Raw genomic sequence first — 23,941 nt, forward strand, 5'->3', positions numbered from 1 at the left:
ATGCCTCTATTCCTGGCCTCTCTCCTGGTCCCTGGAGTGGAGTGGAAGGAACTTCCCTTCCTCCAGACCCTAGTCCTTGAGACAGGGAGCTGTGGCTCAGAGGCCACTCCCCTTTCCCCCCAGGCCACTCCCCCCCACCCCTGGTTTCTGCCTGCTCCGATGTATTGCTCCCATCAGGCACAATGGGGTGCTGGCAGGCACAACACAGGTGACCTGAAGCTGTGCCGCGGGGGGAGCACGCAGGCACGAGGACTTACGTTCGGTCTCTGGGATGGAGCTGGTGATGGAGGAGCTGGTGGAAGTGATTGTGCTCATGGATGGGCTCATACCGTACGCTGGGTAGGTTCCGGTCATCGCCGCCGTGTGGGAAACCCAGGCCGCAGGGTCGATGGGTCGGATGGGCTCACCTACAGCAAACAGGACAGTCAGATGTGGTCTGAGAACCGTCCCCTTGTTGCTGCTGCCTCTGGGGGGGTGCCCTGCACAGCCCCCACCAGCCATCCCCAGCATCAGCCGGGACTCACCCGGATCGGAGCATGGAGAGTCTGGCCCAGCCCAGATCCGCTGGGGAGCAACTGGGAGAGAAAGAAGAGAGGGAGGGTCAACAAGAAGGGCACAGAGGGAGAGAGTCCCCTGATGGCTCAGTGGCAGCAATCTTGGGGGTGCTTCTCCTTCCTCTGGAGCTCCAAGAAGGTGACCCCCGCCCTCGTCAAGGTGACGTGTCCCCAGCGTGATCTGGGAGGAGGGCTGGGTAGAGTGGGGTGGCAGCTGTCCTGGCTGTGGGCTGCCAGGAGAGTGAGATGGCAGCACTCAGAGGCCTGCTCCATACTGGGGCCCTGAGCTCAGACTAGGGGCCTCAACCCCAAAACAAGCCCATACCAAAGCATTGCCTAAATCAGCCCACACACAAGGAGACACAAACAAGATGGCACCCATAGCAGGACAGCGGGTGAGTGATCCACTTACTTCTGGGTAAGGAGAAGCAGCCCCGGGGGCTGGGGTCCCAGCACTTGGCAACCGTCAGGGTGATTGGTCTGTGGCACAAACACAAAATCAGGTATTGCAATGCATGGCCCAAGCTGGCCTTCTCCACAGCCTGCTTCAGAGGCAGTGTAAGCTCAAGGAACGTGCCAGCACAGCTGGCCCCCTCCCAAGCCAGCGGTCATGTTCCCCCAGCCAGCACGGACAGAGTAACCTGGTGGGCAATGGGAACCGCAGCACTGCAAGCTGGATTAAGTGGGAAGGATGGACATTAGGGACAGGAGCACGTGGCTCAGGAGCCTCTGACCAGGTAACTCTGCTGCCTAGAGCTAAACACAGGAGTCAGGGGGACGCTAACAAAAAGGGCCTGAGATGAGCCCTGGGCTGCCTGCCTAGATCTGGTGCACAATGAGGATGGAGGAACTGACTACAGAGGACAGCGGGGAGCTAAGAGCCCAAAGGCAAGCTGTGCTGCCAGCACCTGAGGAGCCAGAGCAACAGGACAGCAGCTGGTGAGGAGATGCAGGCTTGGGAATTACTTGGCCCCAGGGGAGAAGTGGTGGGTGGGGAATGAAGGGGGAAGGCACCTACCCTGGCTTGTGTACGATTTCCCTCAGCACCCGTACAGCATCGTCATTGCTCATGTTCTCAAAGTTGATGTCGTTCACCTGCAAAGAGGACGGATCTGAGACAGGACTGGAGACTGGGCTCAGTCATGAGGGAGGGGGCTTCTCCCTCCTAGGCTGGCCCCAGAAACATCTCTTGGAGTAGGGGCTGGGGCTGGCACTGTCCAGAGCTTTCACTGTCACTGCCCCAGCCCTGGGAACTGGGGGCACAGCCATGCAGTACCTGTAAAAGCATGTCTCCAGGCTCGATCCGGCCATCCGCTGCCACAGCACCCCCCTTCATGATCGAGCCAATGTAGATGCCACCGTCCCCGCGCTCGTTGCTCTGCCCCACGATGGAGATGCCCAGGAAGTTGTACTTCTCTGCAGGAGGAAGGGGTGCGGTGAGCAGGAAGGAACAGAGGAGCCTTGTACCCATCAGCCCAGATCCAATCTAATCCCCACTCGCTGGTCAAAAGTGCCTCCCAACCTTCCCATTCTCCGTTTGCTTCCTTTGCCTCCCCTGCTCCATTTTTATACAGTTTGGCTTTCATCTTTTCAAGCTCCCTGGTTCTGCTTGTCCCCAACGCCTACCCTCCTGACAATGAGGGCGGTTAATGCCTGCACTCCCAGCGCTCCTCCCTCACTCTGCAGTGGAAGGACCCCCCCATGTCGCCAAGGACAGGGGAGCATTTTGGGCTTGAAGCCAGAACTTTCTGCCTCTGCCCTGCTGTCTTCTCAGGTGAGCTGACCACCCAGGCAGAAAGCAGCTGGGAGCAACAGTGAGATCAGATGGGACATGGGGTGTGAGAGGGCCAAAACCCCTCCTCAGACAGGTCCCAGGGTTAGAAACTCCTCTCCTACCAGTGTAAGCCTGACCCCAGCCCTGGGAGCTGCCCAGTCCCTGGGGAAACTAGTGCTTCAAGCCTAGCCGGTCCTGGCATCTCCTTGCTGCTCCGTGAGCACTCAGTCCGCACCACCCCCGGTCCGGCCCTCCCTGCTTCTTTGCTCCACCACCTGATCTCGCTCTTGGAGCTGCTCCCTAGGTCAAGCCAGGATCCAGTGTAAGAGGCACCATTGGGTGTCCCCACTCACCCATGTTCAGCGTGACCGTGATGATGTTCAGAGACATAGTGGAGTCCGTGATGCTGCTGAAGGATGACGACTGCAACACAACGAAACACTGTGAGATGCCCCCTGCTCACTGCCCTCTGGCCAGGGACCAACCCCTGACTTGCCTCCAAATCTTCTCCTCGCTCCCCACTGTTCCTGGGTTCCCTGCTGTCCCCTGCAGCACTGTCCCCACAGCCTCCCTCTGTCTAGCACAGGAAGCTCTGCAAAGACAGAGCAGGGGCTGCTGCATCCAACACATTCCCACCAGCAGCAGGACAAGAGAAGCCTTTCATCCCCATGGCTGGGGTTACGCTGGCTTGGGAAGCTGTCTGGGACTATTTCCAGCAGGGTCTCAGTGTCTGGCCCTAGTTTGGGCCGACCAGGCATTCTGCCGAGCCCCTGCGGGCAGGGGGTAACCTGGCTTACCCACAAGTCTGCCTCAGGCCCCAGAAAGCCCAGCCCCTGCCCCGCAGTCACCCTCCGCCAAGCACCCAGGCCAGGAGTACCCGCTCGATGCGCGGAGTCTTCTGTTTCCGTCGGCGTCGCTTGTGCCTCCTCATCAGGCGAGAGGCGCTGCTCTGCTCTGTGGAGCTGCTAAACCTACAGGCAAAGGGGAGGGTCAGTGTTACTGCCCAAGGCAGGTGGGGCTCTTGGCATCAGCATGCCACAGGCAAAGGCAATCTGTGACCAAGAGAGAGGGCAACCAGTGGAGCTACAAGCATGAGGAGAAGGGGTGGAGGGTCACTGGTAGACCCACAAGTGTGGAGAGCAGAGGACCATCGACAATGGTGGACATCACTGGTCAGGATGGCAGACCACTGGCAAGGATAAAGGAGCCCCCAAATACAGGGTTACAGTGTCTTGCTCTAGCATCTCCCTTGGCATAAGGGGCTGAGGAAGAGCCCCTGTTCTCCCAGGCCCCGTGTTTTCCCTACCTGCTGGTGGAGTCATCCTCGTCTGAGTCAAAGAAGCTGGTGGTCTCCAGCTCGCTGCTCATGAGTGTGGAGGAGCTCTCGTATCCTCCTAGGTCTCGGCGCCGCTCTCCCTTTGCCGTCCCATTCACCCGGGGTGCTGGGGAGATGGAGCAGTCAGCACCCATGGCAGGGGCTGTGAGATGCCTGTGCAGCCCTCCCTCCTGTGAGCAGCACCAGGGGGCTCAGGGCTCTGCTGTGAGAAGTCCCTGAGGAGGAACCTGGTCTTCAAGTGGTGTCTGGTGGTGTGGGCTGCTGGAGGTGCCACCCCAACCATGGCCCCTGGGTACTCCCCTGCCTCTCTAGATAACAGGAAGGTGAACCACTGGGAACAAGAGCTGGAGCCACAGGATCCCCAGAGAGTGAAGCAGGTTGCCACATGGTCCCTCTGGGATGGAGTGGCCTGCAGGTACGGAGAGCTCAGGGTGGTGCTTTTTGGGAACAACTCCCCTGTGCTGGTGAGTGCCTGAGTCTGCAGGGGTCTCAGCCCTCCTCTGCCACTGCCCCTGGCAGACACACGCTGCACCCTCTCCCAATAGCAGCTTCTATGGGATAGTTGCCCAGTAGGATGCAACCCCAATCCCAGTGGTCTCTCTAGGAGCAATAGTTGCTCTGCCCCGGGGGGCTCTTGTCAGTAGCTTTGAAGTGATGCAGGGTGGGAGACTGAACTTCACTTCTGCCTGCACAAGCCTGGGCACAGTGGTCCCCCCTGCAGCCTGCACAGCTGGGACCAACAGCTCAGCTACAACCCATAGTGGCTTCGGACGGAGTGCGGCACTCACCATGCTCAGTTCCATCTTTCCGACGCGGCCGCTCCCGCTGAGATGACACCACAGAGTCTGTCTCTGTGTCATTATCCAGGTTCTCCCTACTCCCTCCGGTGTTGGGGCTGTGAGGGGTGAAGAGGACGGATGTGACCAACATGGCCAATGTCTCCTCCTCCAAGGGCACTTGGACCTCCCAGCTCCCCTTGCTCTGACATACCCCAGCTCTTCTGCACTGCCACTTGTCTCCTCCCTTTTGAGCTACATGCTGGGGCTCCTGGAGGAAAGTGTTTACTGTTCCCTTGGGAAGGAGGGGAGCCTAGGGAGCTTAGGGTGTACCCCGCAAGGGGCACTCAGGAGAGTTGGGGTATAATCACAGGCCCACCCTGCAGGGGGTAGGAGGCTAGAGGATTTGGGAGCAGACAGAGGGGATGAGGGGACTGGAGCCATGATAAGTCTCCCTACCTCCTGCCAAAACCTCAGCGGAGTCTGAGAAAAATGAAAGAAATCTTTTTCTTGTCTGATGGGCAATGAGGCATCGAGGGAGCAGGAGCAGATGAGATGTGTTCTCCTGCTGTTTCTATCATGCCCAGTTAGTCAAACCAAAGAACTCTGGAGCCCCCTTTTGATTCCCTCTCAGCCCCACCACTGCCTGGGGACCCTATCCTAGCACTCCTTTCTCCCTACCACTGCAGCCTCTGTCAAGGAAAGTAACTAATCCTGGCCCTGGCTGCAGCCCCAGTCAAGAGAAGTAGCTAATACTCTGGCTCCTGTCTTTGCAGTCCTTTCCACATCCTGAGTGCAGAAAAACAGGACTGTATGGACCCCTTCTGCTCTGCACATGCATCCTAGGGGAAGCCTGATGAGATGGGTCCTCCTGTGGCTTACTGGAAGGAGGGGGGCCTGGAGTCTCCAATGCCTCCAGTGCGCTCCATAGAAGGTGGCAGCTCTGGCTGGTTGTCGGCACAGACTGACCCAGCATCTGAATGCGACCCCTCCGCAGACACGAGCTGGGGAGAGAAGACAGAGAGAATGAGATGGCTCAGGATCAGAGTGGAAGCCCCAAGCACAAGAGACATCTACAACTGCAGTGGACATGGGACCAACCTGCCTTCCAGATCCTCCACCTGTAGGAGATGGTGGTAAGGGCAGGGCCAAAGTCAGCTCTGGAGCAGACCCCACTCTGCCTCCCCAAGCACACTCAGGCAGATGAGCTGGTTTGGGCATGGCTTACAAACTCTTCAGTGATTAATACCCTGTCCACCATGACTGTGTTGAACTGGCTATGGAGAAGCTTCCATTATATGGGTGCTGGGAATACATTTGGCAGAGCTGGGCTCCAGTCCATATTAGGACCTCGCTCCTAATACATAAACCACCAACCCCCACCTATTTCTGGAGACAGCCTGCAGAAGCACTGCACACCAGGTTGGAGACGTGAGATGCTACAACCAGCCGGGGCAGGGGCAGGTCTCCTCGCGCTCACTCATGCCCGAGTGTGGCCCAGTCTTTGCTACTTATTGGTAGCCACGAGCCAAGACAGGGCCTGATCATGGGTCACACAGGAGACACTCCAACACAGGCTCAGATGGAGCTCTGGAAAACATAGCTTCAAAAGGATCGCCAAGGGCGTGAGAGGAGGGAACTGGCTGGCAAGAAACCAGGGGCATTTATACACAGACCTTTCCATCCCGCGATGCACCAAAGATCCGGCGGGATCTGCACACTGTGTTGCATGCAGTTGTATAAGTGGCAAAATGCACGTTAGTGCACAGAAAATCGTGGCAAGGCACCATCGAACTAAAATACCTTCAATGTTTTATGAGTTCAAAAGCGCGCCGCCATTTTCTCAGCGCTGATGCACATCTCGCCACTTATACAACTACATGCACTGCAGCGCCGCGGGCTTTTAAAAGCGCCCGGCACTGCTGCGCAAGCATGTGTACAAATGCCCCAGGATTGCAGTGGGATGCTATTCTCTCCTGGCTGCGGCTGCAGAGGATGCAACTGCAGCTCTGCTTCCTGCCAGCTGAGGGCACCACATGTAGCCAAAGGAAGGGTGGACCAAATGCACAACCCTACCGCCCAGTCCTGGCTCCAGGGATCCGTGGGTGAGCTCAAGGAGAGCAGCAGGGCCTGGCCAGCTCCGGGAAGGGAACTGGCTGTCCTGCCTGAGCCAGCTCCCCTGATTGCTCAGGATTTCGGGGCCAGCGCACAAGAAGCATGAGGCTCGGGAGCTGAGAGAGCACCAGTGGATGCTGCTGGATGGGGCCAGGCAGAGAACTGGATCCAGGGAGCAGCCTAACAGTGCCACAGCCAGTGCCCACTGCCACCGGGGAAGCTTCCCTCCCTCCTTCACCATCAGGAAAGAGCCAACCTCAAATCCCCCCCCTTCCGCTCTGGCTAAAATTAGCCCCAGGCTCCTGAAATAGTCTCACTCCAGCCCGACTGGCAGCAACAGCAGCACAGAGCGCGCAGCTCCCAAAGCCGCCCGCCGCAGGGGAAGTGGAGCACGAGGGGGAGGGGGGCAGGTCATCAGCTGTCGAGAGGGGGCCGGGAGCGGTGTTGCCTGCTGCTAGCTCCGGCACTTGGGAGCGCAGCTCCATACGTCTGACCCACATTCAGACACTGGCGGTAGGTAGAAAAAATAGGAGCTGCGCAGCAAGGATTCAGAGCCTCTGGGACCCGCCACTAGAGCCTGAGAAAACAAAGGCAGCTGGGCAGGGAGAAAAGCAGGCGACTACGGACAGATGCAGCAGTAATAAATACTGGGTGGGGGGAGAGGCCTGGAGGAGCTCCGTGCTGTGCCCATGAGCCACGAGGGGGAGAATTTCAAACAGTTCAGCAACCGGACCCTGCGGGTACGGGGGGCCTTACCCAGATACTCATCGTAGGATCACCCCAGGCACCCAAGCAATGGCTCTTACTCCCCTGATCTTGTTGCTCCTGACCTGACCACAGCCAGTGAGTTGCCCCAGGGGCATGGGAGCAGAGCAGCAAAAGCGTCCAAGCAAAAGCGTGCCAAATGCTGCCCCTCTCCCATACTGTATCTGGGTACCTGGTCATTCATACCTGGTCGTTGGCCCAGAAGCCAACGGTGGCTGGCCGTGATGTTAGCCACAATGTGCCCGTTTGTGCCAATGGCTGCAGGCACTGGTATGCTTTGCCCAAAGTATCCCGGTGGGCTGCTAGGCTCGGCTGGCCCCTTGACTTTAGGCTGAGAAGAGACTCAGCTCTCCAGGGTAGGGGCCGAGGAAGCATTCGGTCAGATCTAGGCAAGGCTGAAAGAGACTGGCAGCTGCCCTCACTGTGGGGAACCGCTTGGTGACCCGTGGGGAATGCACTGCCCAGCTGGAGTTCAGCTTAGCCCCGAGCAGGCAGACCCTGGCATCCAACCAGCACTAAACTCAGCCTCAGCAGACGGCAAGGGCCCCAGAGGCTAAGCATCCCTCTCTCCCCAGCAGGTCCCCTTCAGGACAGAGGGAGGATGGCAACAGGGGGTTGAATATGTGTGTGGCATGACACGGAGGGAGAAGCTGGCCCTGCAGCTGCCCATGCAGTGCCTGCAGTCTTCAGGGCAGTCAAATCCAGTCCATTTCAATAGCACTACATTCACTGGACCCCTCTGTGGCAGTCCTCAAAGGTGAAGGCACTCCTGCCATAGGGGCACAGCGGTTGCCGTGGGCAGGCCTGGAGCAGTGCCACGAGGATGAACTATACTAGGTGGCAGCAAAGCAGCTTTAGAAGGTTCTTGTTTAACATATCACAACAGGCTTGGGACTATCTCTCCGTAGGAGTGGGGGGATCTTGACCCGTCTTCCTCCAGGATTCAGGCCCAGGAGGACAGGACACAGCCCTCTCGGCCCATCATCTCCTCCTGGGCTTTGTCTTGTGTCGATACCAAGTACAGTTGTCCCAGGTCTTGGCCTGGGACTCTGCAAAGCAGATGGCATTTTCAAAGACACTTGTATAGCTTGGAGGAAGCAGACAGCCAAAGACAGGCCATCACATAAGCTGCTTACCCAGGACACCACCCGGCCATTGAAACAGGGAAGCTTGGCATTATCGTCTGAGATCTCTTCCTTCACAACCCTGCGGAGAAAGGACAGGGCAGGTTAGAACCAAGGCCCAAAACCCACAGCTAAGGTCCACCAACCTGTTCCACTTGGTGGGAAACCAATTGCATTCAACCACAGCTGGGTCACAGGGCCAGGAGTGGAGAGGAGGGGGGAAGAAGCTATTCCCACAAGGGACCCTGGGCTGCAGGTCAGTCTTGCAACACAAGAGAAAAAATGGCTAGTTGCTGGTTCAAGGAGAAAAGCCAGAGAGGCAGCAGTGAGCATCAAGCTGCTCTACTGTCTCAGCAAAGTGCGGGGCATGGGAGGGACAGAAGCAAGCAGGGCGGACAAAAAAGATAGAAAAAAAATCAAGTCAGATCTGCATTTCAAGCATTTTCTTTTTTTTTTTTAAATAATAAGCTTCTTTGTGATAACTGGAAACCATCATCACAACCCAAGTCAGGACTCAGATGCACTATACAGTAGCTTGTTCCAATTTAAATTAATTCATTATGCTGCATCCGGGAGTCTTCCTCACACGCTGATGAGTTAAAAGGCGGCGCTACTTAATTAGACATGGGATCAGGGAAGCATTTATCTTTGCAGGCTGACTCAAGCTCTATGAACACGTTGCAAGGTCACACAGTGTGTTAAGCAAGCAGCTCTTATCATTCAGTCTTTACAGCAGAGGCAACGCTGGCACCTGCGTTTCTCTCAGTGTGAACAGGTTTATTATTTCTGCACAGAATATTTCAGCCTTAATTATTCTTAGTGAGCGCTTAGCTGGCGGCAGCAGAAAGCATCCCTTCTTCCTCTGGACTCATCCATTCAAAACAGGCAAACAAAATGGAAGCTGGAAATATTAAGGAAGACTGATTTCCGTCACCTAATCCAGAGATGCTCGGACCACACAGCTCCTTGGCTCATCACTTGGGGCTCTTCACAGATAATGCTAGCAAAGGGCTTTTCCCCATTGCATGCGCTGGATCTGTCCTTCCCACAACCACGAATGACCACTTGGGCCAATGCTATCCATGTCACTATATAGCACAGGGTTTTTTCCTTCTGCCCTGGAGCGTTTGCCACCACCCAGCCAGGCGGGTATATGTTGCTGTGGCTCTTTGGTCAACACTGACTGCCCAACCAGCTCCCGACCCAGACAGGACTGAGCATCATTGATCTCATTTATGAATAAAAACCAGAACACCTACAAATTCTAGCAACTGGAAAGACACGAGGCCAGAATTTCAAAGATATTTAGGTCCCCAATCCTGTTTCAGGAAGCTCGTACGCAGGGTAGGTGCCCAAATCCCACCGACGTCAATGGATGTTAAAGATCTCACCTGCTTAAGTGGGTTTGAAAACTCCACTAAATGTCCATCTGTATCATCAGGAGCCTGAATAGCTTTGAAAACCTAACCCCGGGTGATCAGAAACAAGCTGCCAATTCACTGGCTGCAGTTAATACCACCTTTGTTTAACAGGCTCGTTTTAATAAACCCGTTTTCCCCTTATATAACCAGTGCATTTAAAGTCATTTTCTTCCACTAATAAAAAACAATTTTCAAAAGCCAGTTGTGTGCGTTTGCACTGAATTTCCATGTTCCATCCAAAATAATCTAGTATGTAACTGGGGCATGACACGGTCTTCTAAATACGGTAATATTGACTCTGAATAAAGGTCTGTTAAGCTCCAAAACTGCTAGTTAAGAGTGTCTAGTGATAGTGTACCCACTGGGTTAGCAAACTGCAGCGCCGAATGCATCATGCAGGCTATGTTGTGATAGGGATGGTTTGATGGGCACATCAGCCAGAGAGAATGAATTTTTCCTTAGGAAATGAAGTGAAAGATAAAAGTGCAGCATCAGATTAAGCTCGGTGATTTAAAGCAATCTACCAAAAAACTTCCAGCAGGATAGGGACCCAAAACAACTGCCATCTTGGTGTTTTCTTGGGACTGCAAAACTGTGTACAAGGATGAGTGCAGCCGTCTTCTCTGGACCTGTGACCCCTGCATGCAATGAGACCTGGCTGCTTGGACTGAGATGGAGCATGCTGAAGCTTGGAGAGCAAAGGTCCTCTGGGCTGTGCTCAGCTACGTGGGTGTTCAGAGCTGCCCAGACAGACACTGAAAATAGGACACCAAACCACATTTATGCTCTCAAAACGTCTGCCAAAAGGCAAACAGACCACGCTACACACCGATGCCTGCAAACAGGCTCTGCCTCACTCTGCCTCCCATACCAGCCGCCCCATTCACAGATGGAGAGTCCTACCTGCCAAGATGGGCACGGGCTGTCTAGCCCTGCCCAGGAGGGCAGATGTAAGGCCAGCTAGCACTGCTCCCGGGAGGCCACGTTTTCTCCCACCGCCCCATCCAGCATGGATCTGCTGCACAGTATGAGTGTCAAATGCTGGCAGGCTGCTCCAGGCCAGCCCATCTCCTCCCCCTTGACTAGCATCCGTTATGCTGTCGCCGGTAGCCTGGACTTCATCCAGTTCCTAGAGAGAAATCCGAGCCAAGCCAGCTTCCAGTATTGCCCGTGACTTCCACAAAGGCGCCAAGTCCCCTATGTTGGCAAAGGGGACAGTGCTACAGACTGGCAGGAACAATGTGACCGACTACAAGGAAGGGATTACCGAGCCCCCCAAACTGGGCTTTCCTGTGGGGTAGGGGGTTGTGACAGGGAAGACCCCATGGCATCACAGAATTGTAGGGTGGGAAGGGACCTCTAGGACCATCTAGTCCAATCCCCTGAACGGACGCAGGATGATGTCCCTAAACGACCCCCGGCAAATGCCCATCCAGCCTCCTGAAAGCCTCCAAGGACAGAGTCCACCGCTCCGAGGGCAGCTCCTTCCGCTGTCCTGTTGTCCCTACAGGGAGGAAGTTTCTCTGGAGGTTTAACCTAAGTCTGCTTTGCTTGATCCCTCGGCCCCGCATCCTGCCCTCTGCGGCAAAGAGAACAGCTGCTGTTCCTTAGGGCAGCCTTCCTAATATTTGAAAACTGTCATCATGTCCCCCTTTGATTTTCTCTCTAAACTAAGCATACCTAGTTCTCTCCACCTTTCCTCATATGGCTGCATCCTAAACCCCTGTAGCACCTGCTGCTCACCTCTGGATCCTGTGCAGTTTCTCTACATCTTTCCTAAAATGTGGAGCCCAGAACTATACACAAAAGACCAAACCGGTGCCAAGTGGAGCAGTTCTGTCACCTCTTGTATCTTATGCATCATATTTCTGTTACTACCGCCCCAAATCGCCTTGGCTGTGCTGGCAACCACATCACATTGCTGGCTCCCATCGAGTCTGAGAGACACCAAACCCCCAGACCCTTTTCAGCAATGCTACTGTCTAGCCACTTACCTCCCACTCCGTATTCAGACCTTTGGTTAGGGATTTGTCTTCTTTAGGCATAACCCTTACATTGGTCTTTGCTGCACTTCCTTTGGTCACTGTTAGCCCAGCTCTCCAATCTATCAAGAATCTGCTGAATTCTATTAATTTCCTCCAAAATGTCTGAAACCCCTCCCAGTTGTGTGTCACCTGCAAACCTGCTCTAGTCCTGCATCCAAATCATTAACAAACAGGCTAAATAATACTAGACCAAGAGCAGACCCCTGAGGAACCCCACCTGAAACCTCCCGCCATTGAGCAGCTCAGAGTCACTCTCGGACTGTGGTTATTCAGCCAGCTTGCCCCTACCAAACATGACTTCTGCCTAGCCCGCATTTCTCCCCCAGTTTCCTTATGACAATGTCACGTGGGACTGTAGGAAAAGGCTTTCTGAAGTCCAAGTCCACTGCACTCCCTCCGTCCAAACTAGGATTAAGTCCCTGCCTTGCCCCTTCCTCCCCACCACCTCCCCAAGTTATTTTGCCTTTTACCCTTATTCCATTTTGGGAAGGGCAGCAGAGACATGCAAGGAACATTTCAAGGCTCTTTCCTGCTCTCCCCCATCCAACCCCCACCCCAAGGGTGCTCCAGCAGGGAAACAGGCTGTCCAGGGCTCACACCTAAGCTGGAAGCAGGCTTCTTTCCCGCAGAACAAAGCCAAGCACCCCCCGCCTGTCCCCATTCGCCTTGTGCCAGATCTGCACGCTGAGTTATTCATTATACACTTACCACTGGGATTCCAGGGCTCAAGGAATGATATAGTTTGAATCCCCAGAGCACAGGCAGACAGCAGTAGGCTCGAGTCAGACAAGCCAAGCGGTAACAACCCCACGCTTCTGCCAAGGCCTGGTAATCCAGACCCAGTCTCTATGACTTCCTAACCCTAAATTTTCCTCCATGGGTTTGCTGATGGCCCTCCATCCCGGATCACGGCCCTCTGCACCTCAAGCTGCCCTGTGCAAGTTGCACCCAGAGCCAAGCATTCAAGGCCACGTTGGTGCTTCGCCATTAAATGCACCACATGCAGTAAATGTTGGCCCACTGAGCGTGACAGGAGAGCCCTGGGAACAGGGGCTGACAGGGAGGGGACTGCACCCTAAACTCCACTGCGGAGAAAGGGACTTTATCCCAAAGCAGTGGATGAGTCAGAACATGGCTGTGACCCTCTAGGTTCTCCAAGTGCCTCTCCATCCAGAGGCAGCGGTGACAGCTCATGAAACCCTTGCAATTGTGGGTCCCACTAGATTTGGTAGCTCTGGAGCACCCATATCTTTGCCCACCCAGTGACAACTCCTAGCCGCAAATAAGCAGTTTGAACCCCTGCCCAAACCGTGGTGGCGCAGGCCACACACACATGCCACCGAGCAGGCTGCAACTGCTCGATGGGCCCGCAGAGGTGACCCAGCCCAGCTGCCAGCGGGACCGGGTGACACTCAAGAGGGAGTCTCCACAGGCTCCCTCTCCTTATTACCTCCCAAGAGGGATTTCGGCAGCATCAGCTTGGAATCCAGGTGTGCCAGGACTGACGATGGCAGCAGCTGCAGCGAACGGTCAGCCACGATCGCAGCATCATCTCACCCCATACAGCAGTCTGCCGTGCTCCACAGGGGCCATGGCAGCTCAGAAACTAGCCTCCCTGCAGAGGCCTCGGGTTTAACACGTGACCCCTCGGCACACTGTTTCAAGAGACTGACGGCCCCGGATCTTCCGGGACAGTCCCAAATTTCACGGCTGCGTCCCCAGAGACCCCTTGCTTGGGACTTAAGTTCAAAAAAACGTGTCCCAAAATGCAAAATGTGGCGGCGCAGAGAGGGAGAGCCCAAGCTCGGTGCCACAGGAGCATGGCTCTACTGCTTTCAGGAGGGAGCCGCTGTCCCGATGGGGTGTACATGGCTCTGCGCCCGTGCTACTCCGCATTCACTGCATCAAGGGGGCTGCTACAAGACCCAGAACCGGAAGCAGCACTGCCTTCTCGCTCCAGAGGGCTGCACCTAGGATTTTGCTCCCCGAGCCCCGGTCCTCACATTGCCCCTGTAATCTTCATCTGCCTCCAGTTTTCCAACGAAGAGACCTGGGGGGCGAGGACAGGCTAGAGGGGAGGCAGGGTGAGCCGGCTGGTGATCCCAGCTCCAGGCCTGGCGACATGGAGGCAGATCGTGTGTGAAGCCAAGCCGAGGGGGAGGGGAACCCTTTGGCCGCTGCAGGAGCCAGGCTTGGGCTTCCTGAGGAGCTGACAAAAGCAGCACATCTGCTCCCATGCAGCTGGGGGAGGGGGAGAGGCAGCCTGAGATGGGAAGGAAAGGAAAGGAAAACCAGTCTTGCCCTTCAGCCCAACTGCCCAGTCCCCTCCCTGCCAGCAGGAAAATGCCACCCCTGGGATCTCGCCACCCAGGGAGGGCAGGGAACCCAGGAGGAAACACCCTGGCTCACCAGGGACCTTCAGGCCGAGGGGGTGGGATTCACCCCGTTCCTCCGTGGGCAGGAGAAGGGCAGGCTCCAAGAAGCTCCAAACCATGGCTTGGAAACCACGGGGCTTTTCAGCTCACAGGCGCAGTGACTTGGGTGAGGAGAAGGTGACAGGGAGCAAGAGAGAGCAGGGAAACAGCAGAAATCACACGCGCACACACACTGCTGGCCCATATCAGCAACGAGCCCCTTGGGCTCCACAGTCATTACCAGCTTGCCAAATTCACAGCTGCTTCCCCAGCCCCCGCCAGGCTGCAAGTACTAGCTGTAGGCAAGCTGCTCGAGCACAGGGCTCTCTTACGCGGGACCCACTGAGTAAAGGGGTAGGGGAGAAAGCGAGGGAACGGTGCCAAGACTTACAATAATGCGAGTGATTGCATCTGTGAAAGAAAGAGTCAGTGGGAGGAGAGACGTGGGAAGCATTTGCAGGGCCGGGGGGCGAGAAGGTTTTGCCCTGGCCAACAGGGCTGGAGCTGCACACGCAGACACGTCCTGGAGCACAGAGGAGACAGACGCCCTCCGGCTGCCCCGGCTAACCCCACCAGGAATCTCAGCACAGCTCCAAGCCTCCTGGTCGGAAAGCTATTCAGAGCAAACCGCATGTGACCAGAGGGGCAGGCAGCTGGCTTGTGGATCCAGGGGAGGGGATCCCAGAGCGAGCCCTGCTCCACCCCAACTGTAAAACCAACTGCTTGGCAGCTGCAGCAGCATTTCTATTCAAGCAGCAATGAGGGGAGTCTATTGACTTCGTGGCTCCTTATAACCCGAATCCTGCTAGTGTCCTTTCCCTGCACAAGTGTTAACGACCCTCGCTCCTTTTTAACGGTCTTGATGATCCACTATTCAAGCTATCCTTTCTTCTAAAGAATTTCTTTTGCAAAAATCTACTAAAAGATATCATCTCTACCACAAGTCCTAATGCTCCTTTCTTCCGCCCTCCTGCTGTCCCTTAGTCGTTCTGAAGACTCTTCTACGCTCCACCTAAAAACCTTGACGCAGGTGTGGTCAGATTAACTCAGATGCGGGAATGACTGAAGTATTGTCTCAAAATACTCAAAGAGGCTAGAGTTTCTCTCACAAATCTCAATAAGAGATGCACATGTAATTATACTGACGATAGGACTAATGAAACAATATTTTTTTTTAACTATTTGTCGACTGATTTGTGGTGTTTTTTTAGAATTTTTTTTTTTTAAAGAAGTTAATACCAGTATATCATCTAGCTGCAAATTAGGGCACATTCCAACAAAGTTATATTTCTTTTTGCTTCAACCTTAAACTTACTTTACAGTTAGGGCTGCCAGGCTCTAGGATGGGCTCCCAAGGGAGGTGGTGCTCTCTCCTACCTTGGGGGTCTTCAAGAGGAGGCTGGACAGATATTTGTCTGGGGTGATATGACCCTGGCACCCATTTCTGCCCGGGGCAGGGGGTCGGACCTGATGATCTGTATAGGTCCCTTCCGACCCAAAGTACTATGATACTATGAATAATATAGTGCTAGGTCCTTAGCATGCTAATAAAGCCTTTTTTTTTTTTTTTAAATGGAAAAAAATTGTGTGTGTTGACATGCCACACCATTTGTAACCCCCTTTTCAAAATCCTACATCCACCCATGTCTGGACCCATGCCATTTCGGGAGGGGACGAGGAAGGGAGAGGGGCAGTAACATCATTCCACAAATGCTGCAAGTGGGTAAGTATCAAGGATAGAAAGGCCAGGACTGATTAGTCAGGCGATACACAAGGCCGGGAAAAGATGGAGCAGTGGCACTTTCAGGTTAAACAGCAGGAAAAGGACTACAGAGCTGTGCAAGATCAGGCAAATCAAGAAAGCACAAGGACTCTCCTGGGGGAAAGACATGCAGATGGTTAGGTTACTGGAGGGGGAAAAAATTCTTTGCCGAGCAGACCGTTTCCGTAAGGCTCAATGCGGCGTGACAATTAGCCCGACGTCAGCAGAACCCAAACATTATGGACCACAGCACACGGCTAACTCACAGGATCTTAACTCTGCCCTGGTGTTACACCCCACAGCACCCCTGAAAAAATCCAGCAAACTACCCTGGCCTCAGGGACTGAAAGGCAAATTAGCTTTCATTCCTGTAGCCCAAGCATTTTAGAGCAAGTCTTGCCTGCAACCTGCCATGCAGGTGAATGGTGCTGAATACATGGTGCTGAACGCTGAACATACAATGGTAATTGTATGTTTGTATCAACACGCAGCTTTCCTGAGCGTGGCTGTAAAATCTCCTTCTCTTCTGTGAGGTCAAGAGAGACGGACAGCGAAGCTGCCTCACAAGTGACCACCCAACCGAGACGAGCACCTGGGAGCAGCTCCCCCAAGGAGACAATGATTCCAGGGTGAAATGTCTCGGCATTCCCAATTCAAAGGCCTGGCACAAGCCTCCAAGTGTAGCATCTTCCTCTGTTTCCCGGTCGAGTCGCATGAAGGGAGAAAAGACAGACTAACAGATGTCTCTGTGCCTGCTCCACGGCACCTTCCTTCTCTCAGAAGGGGATGAAGCGTTTTGCTCACCTGATCCCCATGGGCTGCTGAGAGTCGTGACAAGCTGGTCTTGGTTTGGGCTGGCTTTTTCAGAAGCGAGGCCTGCAGATCTGCTGAACTGTGCCCCTGTAAAAACACAGCTGCCAGGTGCAGTCCTGCACCTGCCACCTCTGCTCTACCATGCAAGTCGGAGCGAACTCCCCAGGCACGCTCCAGAGCCAGGGCCCTCCACCCCCACGAACAGACGTACAGCACCAGGCACCGCTACTTGTCACCTGCTAACCTCGACGTTCTCCATGCCCTGGCACTCCTGCTACCAAGTGGGGCAGCAGGCCAAGCAGGTTGAACCTGAAGATGCCCAACAGTACCAGCCCATGCCGGGTCAGCATTTTTCCCACAGGATATTTCCAGCCAGGTCAAATGGAAAACAGACAATGGCCCTGTGGGTGGGAGTCCCCGAGGGGCAACTGAGCATATGTACCACCGAAGCCTTGGTCACTCAGAATACAGGTTGGAGGAAGAGCAGTAGCCATACCAAACAATACGGTTACAACCGATATGCCACAGCTGTTACATCTGCACACCCTGGGGGCCTTAGAAATGTAGCAGCACTCTTGTCGTGTTAAGCCGGCTTCTTTCTGCATCCTACCAGCTGATGTGCCTTCCTAAGAGACTGCTCCCCTGCCCATTTACGAGTGTTTACAAGTCACAGGATCACAGAAAATGAGGGCTGGAGGGGACCTCAGGAGGTCGTACCTGGTCCAAGCCCCTGCTCCAAGCAGGACCAGCTCCAACTAGACCATCCCAGCCAAGGCTTTGTCTACCAGGTCTTAAAAACCTCCAAGGATGGAGACTCCACCACGTCTCTGGGTAAAACACTGGAATAGGTTACCACCCTCCCAGTGAGAAAATTCTTCCTAATATCTAACTTAAGCTTCCCTTGCTGCAACTTGAGACTGCTGCTCCTTGTTCTGTCACCTCTGTCCATAGCCTTATTTTCCCACTATTGCTCTTAGGTTGATTCTTACAGATCCCTGATCCTAAGGACCCTGCCACATATTCATATATTATGCAATTAGCTGGTTAATCGTGCAATAACTTTAAAACGGCTACACGTGCAAAGTCATTATCCCACCATAAAAATGTCCAACCAGCAATAAAGAGAGCCAGGCAACTACAAAGTTGGTGCTTGAAAATGTGTGACAACTTTATAGCTGGTTTTTATCCAGTTTTTGTTTGAATGTGGGGGCAGGGCTCTAACAGTCACCCCTGGACCCTGCTTGCCAGCGGGGACCTTCTTGAGGCACCTGTTATATTGTGTAGACTAGAGACTCCAGTGAGGCGGAAGAATGGTTCCTGTCCTGAAGAACTGCCAGTCCCTGCGGTACCGCCACCGCTCTGGACCGCCCGTGCGGTACCGCCACCGCTCTGGACCGCCCGTGCGGTACCGCCACCGCTCTGGACTGCCCGTGCGGTACCGCCACCGCTCTGGACACACAAGGATGGAAACCAGCTTGGGCCCCAGGCCTCAGAGCTAGTCCTGCTGCACTTGGCACCTTGCCTCACCTCCGGTTTAGCACTCTTCCAGCCTAGCACTCTGGAAAGGCAGGAGGATTTTGCAATAAGCGGATCAACTCCAGTGGCCCCTCAGGCAGCAAAATTTAACATTAAGCATGAGGCCTAGAAACCAAACGGAGCCAAGCAGCCCCTTCCATCTTGACTTCTGGAAGCTGACTCCTGGCAGCAGGAGTCCTCTACAACAGACCTGGGCAGGCTGCTGGGCAGACAGCCAGGGGAGACACTGTCACACTGATATGTTCTTCCCCATGGAGAAGATGCCACAAAGTCTCACAGTGCTACTCGGAGGTAGCACTGAGGAAGCCGATTCCCCTTAAGGGCTCCCGGCCACTCTCAACGCCCCTAATCGGGCGACTCACGTACAGGCAGTCCTGAGGTCCGACTGTTCAAGTTACAACACCGTCATTTACGACCTTTGCAAATTACGACAGTGTTTCCAGGTTCCCACGGGTTTCCGACACGCTGGACACAGCTGCCTCCAGCTGGTAAGTCGGTTGTGGTAGGGCGTGTGGGGGCAGAACAACACCCCCGCAGTGATGGGGGGATTGGGGCTGGGACAGGGGCTGCCCAGCCCCACACCTCCCAGAGCAGCAGCAGTGTCACCCCGGCTGGGCAAGCGGCTGCAGGGTATGGCGGGGCACGTGCCTCTGGATCGGGGCGGTGGAGCGGGGGCTACAGAAGATTTTCGGGTGGCCCTCATGCCCTGCCACTGCTCATTTGGGAGGCGCGGGGAGGCTGGGCTGGCTCCCGTCGCTGTGCACCACTTGCCCGGAGGCAGTGCAGCAGCAGTCTCGCGCCGGCCCTGCGCTGGCTAGGCGAGTGGCAGGGGGCACAGCCCCCGCTCCCAGTGCCTTCCACTGCCCGGCCCCACCTGGCCTGCACAGAAGCTGGTCACCACGTGTTTGTGCAAAGATTCAAAGAGATGCATACTAACTTCTGAAGAGCCACATGTGGCTCCGGAGCTGCAGGTTGGCGACCCCAGCTCTAGGCAAACACTCAGGGGGACTTCAGCACACCAGCAAACCTAGAAACACTCAACAGCAGAAAGTCGGGCCCCGGCTGAGGGAAGATGGGCTCAGAGGACCTGCAACAATGGTTACAGACACTTACCAGGAAGAGCAGAGCAACAACCAGAGGGGTAGGGAGGAAAGGCTGTAGGGCTTGGCCCAGCAGCTGGGAGAATGCCTGAGGGTTATCAAAGGTGCTAACGTAGGGGTTAAACCATGCCTACCTGCCCTCTAGGATCCTGTGGTCATCTGTTGAGCCACGTCAACTTGAGCACAATGTGGAATAGGAAAGATCCCACTGGAGCTGGATGGGAGGGAGTCAGACTGCAGAGCGATGGGAGGGAAAGGGCTCCGGGCCAGAGCACAGCTGACCCAATGGTTATAACAATTCCTCCTTACATCATCTGCTTCTATAGCAACTTGTTAACGAAGCCCCTTGGGAATCCCCCAAGTCCAACACATAAGTCGCCTTTCTCTGGACTTCCTGGGAAAGCGACTCAAGGCTTCCACCTGCAGCACCCTGAGCGGTCACAGGAATTTAGTGACACACAGTAAATAGCAGAGTGGAAGCACATAAGGGGCATGAAGGACTTTTGCCACAAAGGCCCCGGCCCCTGCCATTGCCTGCACCCACGGCACGTTGGGCAGGGGCAGAAGGAAGTCCAGCACAGCTCGGCATGTGTAGTTGGGCAGGCAAGAGTAGGCCCTCTCCCCTGGCCCCTGGAGGAGAGCAGCCTGGCCAGCCCCTGCGCTTTCCTAACGGCAGGCAAAGCTCCTGCCAAAAAAGTGCTGATGCGGTGGAATGTGCTGGGCCAGCAGAACAGCTCATTCCTGGAAAAGCAGCAACTCAGCGGGAGAGCAAGGAGAGAAGACAAGGGGAAGGGGGGCAGGGGGAGCGTCTGAGTGCTTCGACTGCCACACCTGGGGAACAAGAGTCACAAAACAATCTGCTCGCCAGCATCCCCTTCTGCGGGCCTCCGCATACAGGGAGGCTACCCCAGCACAGCCCCTTCGCTCGCAGACCCATCCTGTCCCTGTCAACAGAGCAGCGCTGGGAGGGCTCAGGACAAGGCAGACACCTCCAAGGACTCAGTGCTGGGTAGACATTGCTGGAAGGAGGAGGAGTCACCACTGGCTCATTCTCCCACCACATTCATTATCAGCTTGCATTTAATTACAGGTCTGCCCCGGGAGGCAACAAAACTGACCCTGCCCTCATCTCACTGACCATCTCATACCACCTTCTCCCCTGCCCCAAACAGCAGCGTAAGGATATCTCAGGAAACCAGGAGACAGAAGTGAGACTCAGCATCGGAGACTCAGAGTGAAGAGGATTTGCTAGACTGGAGCCCCGTAACCCAGGGTCTCACATCAGTTCTCCCAGCCTCCCATGGAGCAGCCAGCCACGACGGGTTCACACAGCAGAGGACAGTGGATTGGGCTGGAAGCGTTATCAATATGGCCATGAAGCCGAGAAGGGGGAAAGCCTAAAGTGTGCTGGGCTGGACAATGGCAGGCGCTGCACCCCACAATGGGGTACCTCTGCCTCCTAGAGGGCAGAAGCAAGTACCCAGGGGTCACAGGTGAGGAGGCTGCCAACTTAGGTTCTTCTTTGGGAGTAAATGCCAAAAGCTCCCTTCTCAGGCTCAGTGGTTACTCTCCTGGAGACAGCCTGCTTTACCTGGCCATGAAAGGCTTCACAAGGGCTGAGAGCAGGAGCTTTGGGAAGAGGCCAGGTCCTGCACCCTTTTCTCGATACGTTCAATCTCTACATGGCCCTTTAGGTCATCAACAGCACTGCCTCTCCTGAGCAGCACTGGCCCCTCATCTGCAAAGCCAACAGGGAAAAGAAAAATCAAGAAAGCGCCGTATCACCCTCCTTACAGGAAACGCCAGAAAGTATTTGGGCCAGACAATGAGAAGGATCCCACCACAGTAAATGTGAACTACCTGGACACTGGAGGAGATGATGCAAGAAACAGCTGAAGCATCCTGACTTCTGACCTCCATGTTGTCACTCTCTTGTGAGAAGGGGACAGCATTAGACCATCTCCCTGCAGGCCTCAAATGCAGGAGAGGAGAAAGCTTGCAGGCCAGCTCAGAACGATTTCCAAACACAGCTGAAGCAAGTGCTGGCCACCTCCTCCCTCCCCAGCTCTAGCCCTTGGGACCAGCACACCTGGAAAGGAGACTCACCTCATTAACAGAAAAGTGCTGGCAAAAGGGAAAGAACTTAGCGTAAAGCAGCAAGACACCAGGAGGCGGACAAGACAATCAGAGCTAAACCTGCATAGGTATAGGCAGGCCTGGAGGGTAGGACCTGCTGGTACTAACAGACTGCACAGAGGAAGGCATGAGAAACCCACAGGGCGCATGGACATTGAACAGGCTGATTCAGACTAAATTCAGCCACCTCGGCTCCTTCAGAGTGGCTCAGGCCTCAACATTGCAACCACCAAATGCCAGACCTGACCTTTCAGCTGGGCCAGCTTGGAGCAACCCGCAGAGCTAGCAGAGATTGTTTTCCAGGAAAATCCAACTTGCTTGGTTTTGTCCTACCCTTTGCCCAGCCCTTGGGATGCGGTAGGCAGCAGACCTGGCATAGACTCCCAACCAGGGGAAGAGAACATTGCTCTTGGCAACCTGGAGGAACAAAGAAAGAGATGATTTGATACTGAGTAATGAGAAAAAATATGCGCTGGGACTGAACCAGATACCTGGCAAGTGAGGTCACAGACTGAGGACAGCACTGACCTTGGCTAAAGCAACCAGCACCAGCTTGGTCAAATGCGTGGGGCAGCTGCTTCTGACCGTCCTTCTCAAAGTCACTGCGCTTCGTCTCCTTTGCTTTGAGGATCATAGGAAAAGTAGAGCTGGAAGGGACCTCACCAAGTCACATCTAGTCCATTCCCCAGCTTAAGGCGGAATCATCCCCGACCAAACCATCCCAGCCAAGCGTCTGTCTAATCTGCTCTTGAAAAATTTCCAGGGATGGAGATTACGTCACCTCTCTAGGTAGTGCATACCATTGCCTGACCATCCTCATAGCCAGGAAGTTCTTCCTAAACTCCAACTTAAAACTTCTTTGCCGCAGTTTCAGGCCATTACGCCTAGTCCTGTCCTCTATAGCCATAGAGCAACGTCCATCTTCTTCCTCTTTGTAACCACCCTTCAGGGATTTGAAAACTGTTATCAAATCTCCCCTCTTCTCTTCTCCAGACTAAATCATTCTTTCAACCTTTCCCCAGAACTCGTGCTTCCCAGGCCTCGGATCACTTCTGTCACTCCACTGGACACTTCCATCTGCCCACATCTTTCTTGCAGTGCAGGACCCAAAACTGGACACAACGCACCAGTGAGGCCTCACCAGGGCCGAATGGAGAGGAAGAACCGCTTCCCTAGATTTGCAAGAGGCATCCCCTGTGAATACAGTACAACCAAGGATGCCACTTGGTTGGGTTTTGCTTTTGGGGGGAGGAGGTGGTGCTTTGCAACAAGGGCAGTCTGTTGGGTAAGATGGTCTGGCCCGAGAGAAAGAGAAGCTGCATCTCCCGTATGAACAAACAATTCTGGGAGTGGGGTGGAAAGTAGTTGCAAGAACAATAAAGCCTTTTTCACCACAGGTTCAGAGATCTACTGCTGACCTATTGCAGCAATGATACAGTATTCATGCAGAAAGCCCGCCCTTGCGTTGAGTCACCAGGAGCATTTGGAGACAGTACAATGCATTGAAAGCCCAGGAGATGCATTTGTCTCTCAGGACAGCAAGACAGGCCTGTGATGGCTGTACCCACCTCACCCAGAAGCAGAAAGCTCTGCACCCGGTGGACCTGCAAGCTCACATACGCAACAAGCAATTTCCCAATACGAAGCGGCGCCTAGGCACTGGCCACAGGAAGATGTCAGCCGAGGGAGCCCGGAGATTCCCAAGGGCCCCGGCAAGAGCCATCCACGTGGGAAAGGCAACCCAAGTTGACACAGCACACACACACGCTTTTCCTGGGGCGAGAATCAAGGTGTGTGTCGCAGTCAATCCGCCTCCCTCCATAACTACCAGGTAGGTCCCATTTCAGGAGAGACAGCCCCCTGGCCAAATCCACAGAAACTGGGTTATAGACAATCACCAAGAACTCAAAATACAATGAACTACGGCTCTCTGTTGGGAGAGGAGGCCTATGGGCAAATCCTTACCAATAGTCCTGAAGTCGTAGTCTTGGGCCAGCCCTTCCCAGATCTGGGCCAAGAACTGCAAGGTGCTCTCTTCTCTCCTCTGAACCAGGCTGTTTTTTTTCCCCTTTTAGGCTTCACCTTCCATGCATCACAGGCATAACAGGGTTGGGCCAATTAAGCCCACAACAGCTCATTAACCCTGTGATGACTAGGGTGGGGTCTGTATAGCTCATCATCACAGCTTCAGGGAAAATAGGCCTATATTCTAAAAGTCTTGTCAATGGGGACAGCCCCTGGGGGAGTGGAGAGGCCCCTGTTACAAAGCA

General features: G+C 54.7%; 1 protein-coding gene across 3 annotated transcripts in view; it reads right to left on the reverse strand.

The window, feature by feature from the left end:
• The window catches only part of DVL3 (dishevelled segment polarity protein 3), a 42,109-nt gene that overhangs the window by 6,907 nt on the left and 11,261 nt on the right, over window positions 1–23,941 (reverse strand). For all 3 annotated transcript variants that reach the window (XM_019496391.2, XM_014600815.3, XM_006260782.4), the window contains exons 2-12: window positions 8,457–8,526; window positions 5,323–5,444; window positions 4,453–4,559; window positions 3,635–3,770; window positions 3,206–3,299; window positions 2,682–2,751; window positions 1,831–1,970; window positions 1,573–1,649; window positions 967–1,034; window positions 525–575; window positions 258–407 (exon numbers count right to left, since the gene is read on the reverse strand). In XM_019496391.2, coding sequence (XP_019351936.1) covers window positions 258–407; window positions 525–575; window positions 967–1,034; window positions 1,573–1,649; window positions 1,831–1,970; window positions 2,682–2,751; window positions 3,206–3,299; window positions 3,635–3,770; window positions 4,453–4,559; window positions 5,323–5,444; window positions 8,457–8,526 — 1,085 coding nt within the window. The remainder of the gene's footprint in view (window positions 1–257; window positions 408–524; window positions 576–966; window positions 1,035–1,572; window positions 1,650–1,830; window positions 1,971–2,681; window positions 2,752–3,205; window positions 3,300–3,634; window positions 3,771–4,452; window positions 4,560–5,322; window positions 5,445–8,456; window positions 8,527–23,941) is intronic.

This window comes from Alligator mississippiensis, chromosome 7 (assembly GCF_030867095.1).
Source record: "Alligator mississippiensis isolate rAllMis1 chromosome 7, rAllMis1, whole genome shotgun sequence".
Classification (NCBI taxonomy): Eukaryota; Metazoa; Chordata; order Crocodylia; family Alligatoridae; genus Alligator; species Alligator mississippiensis.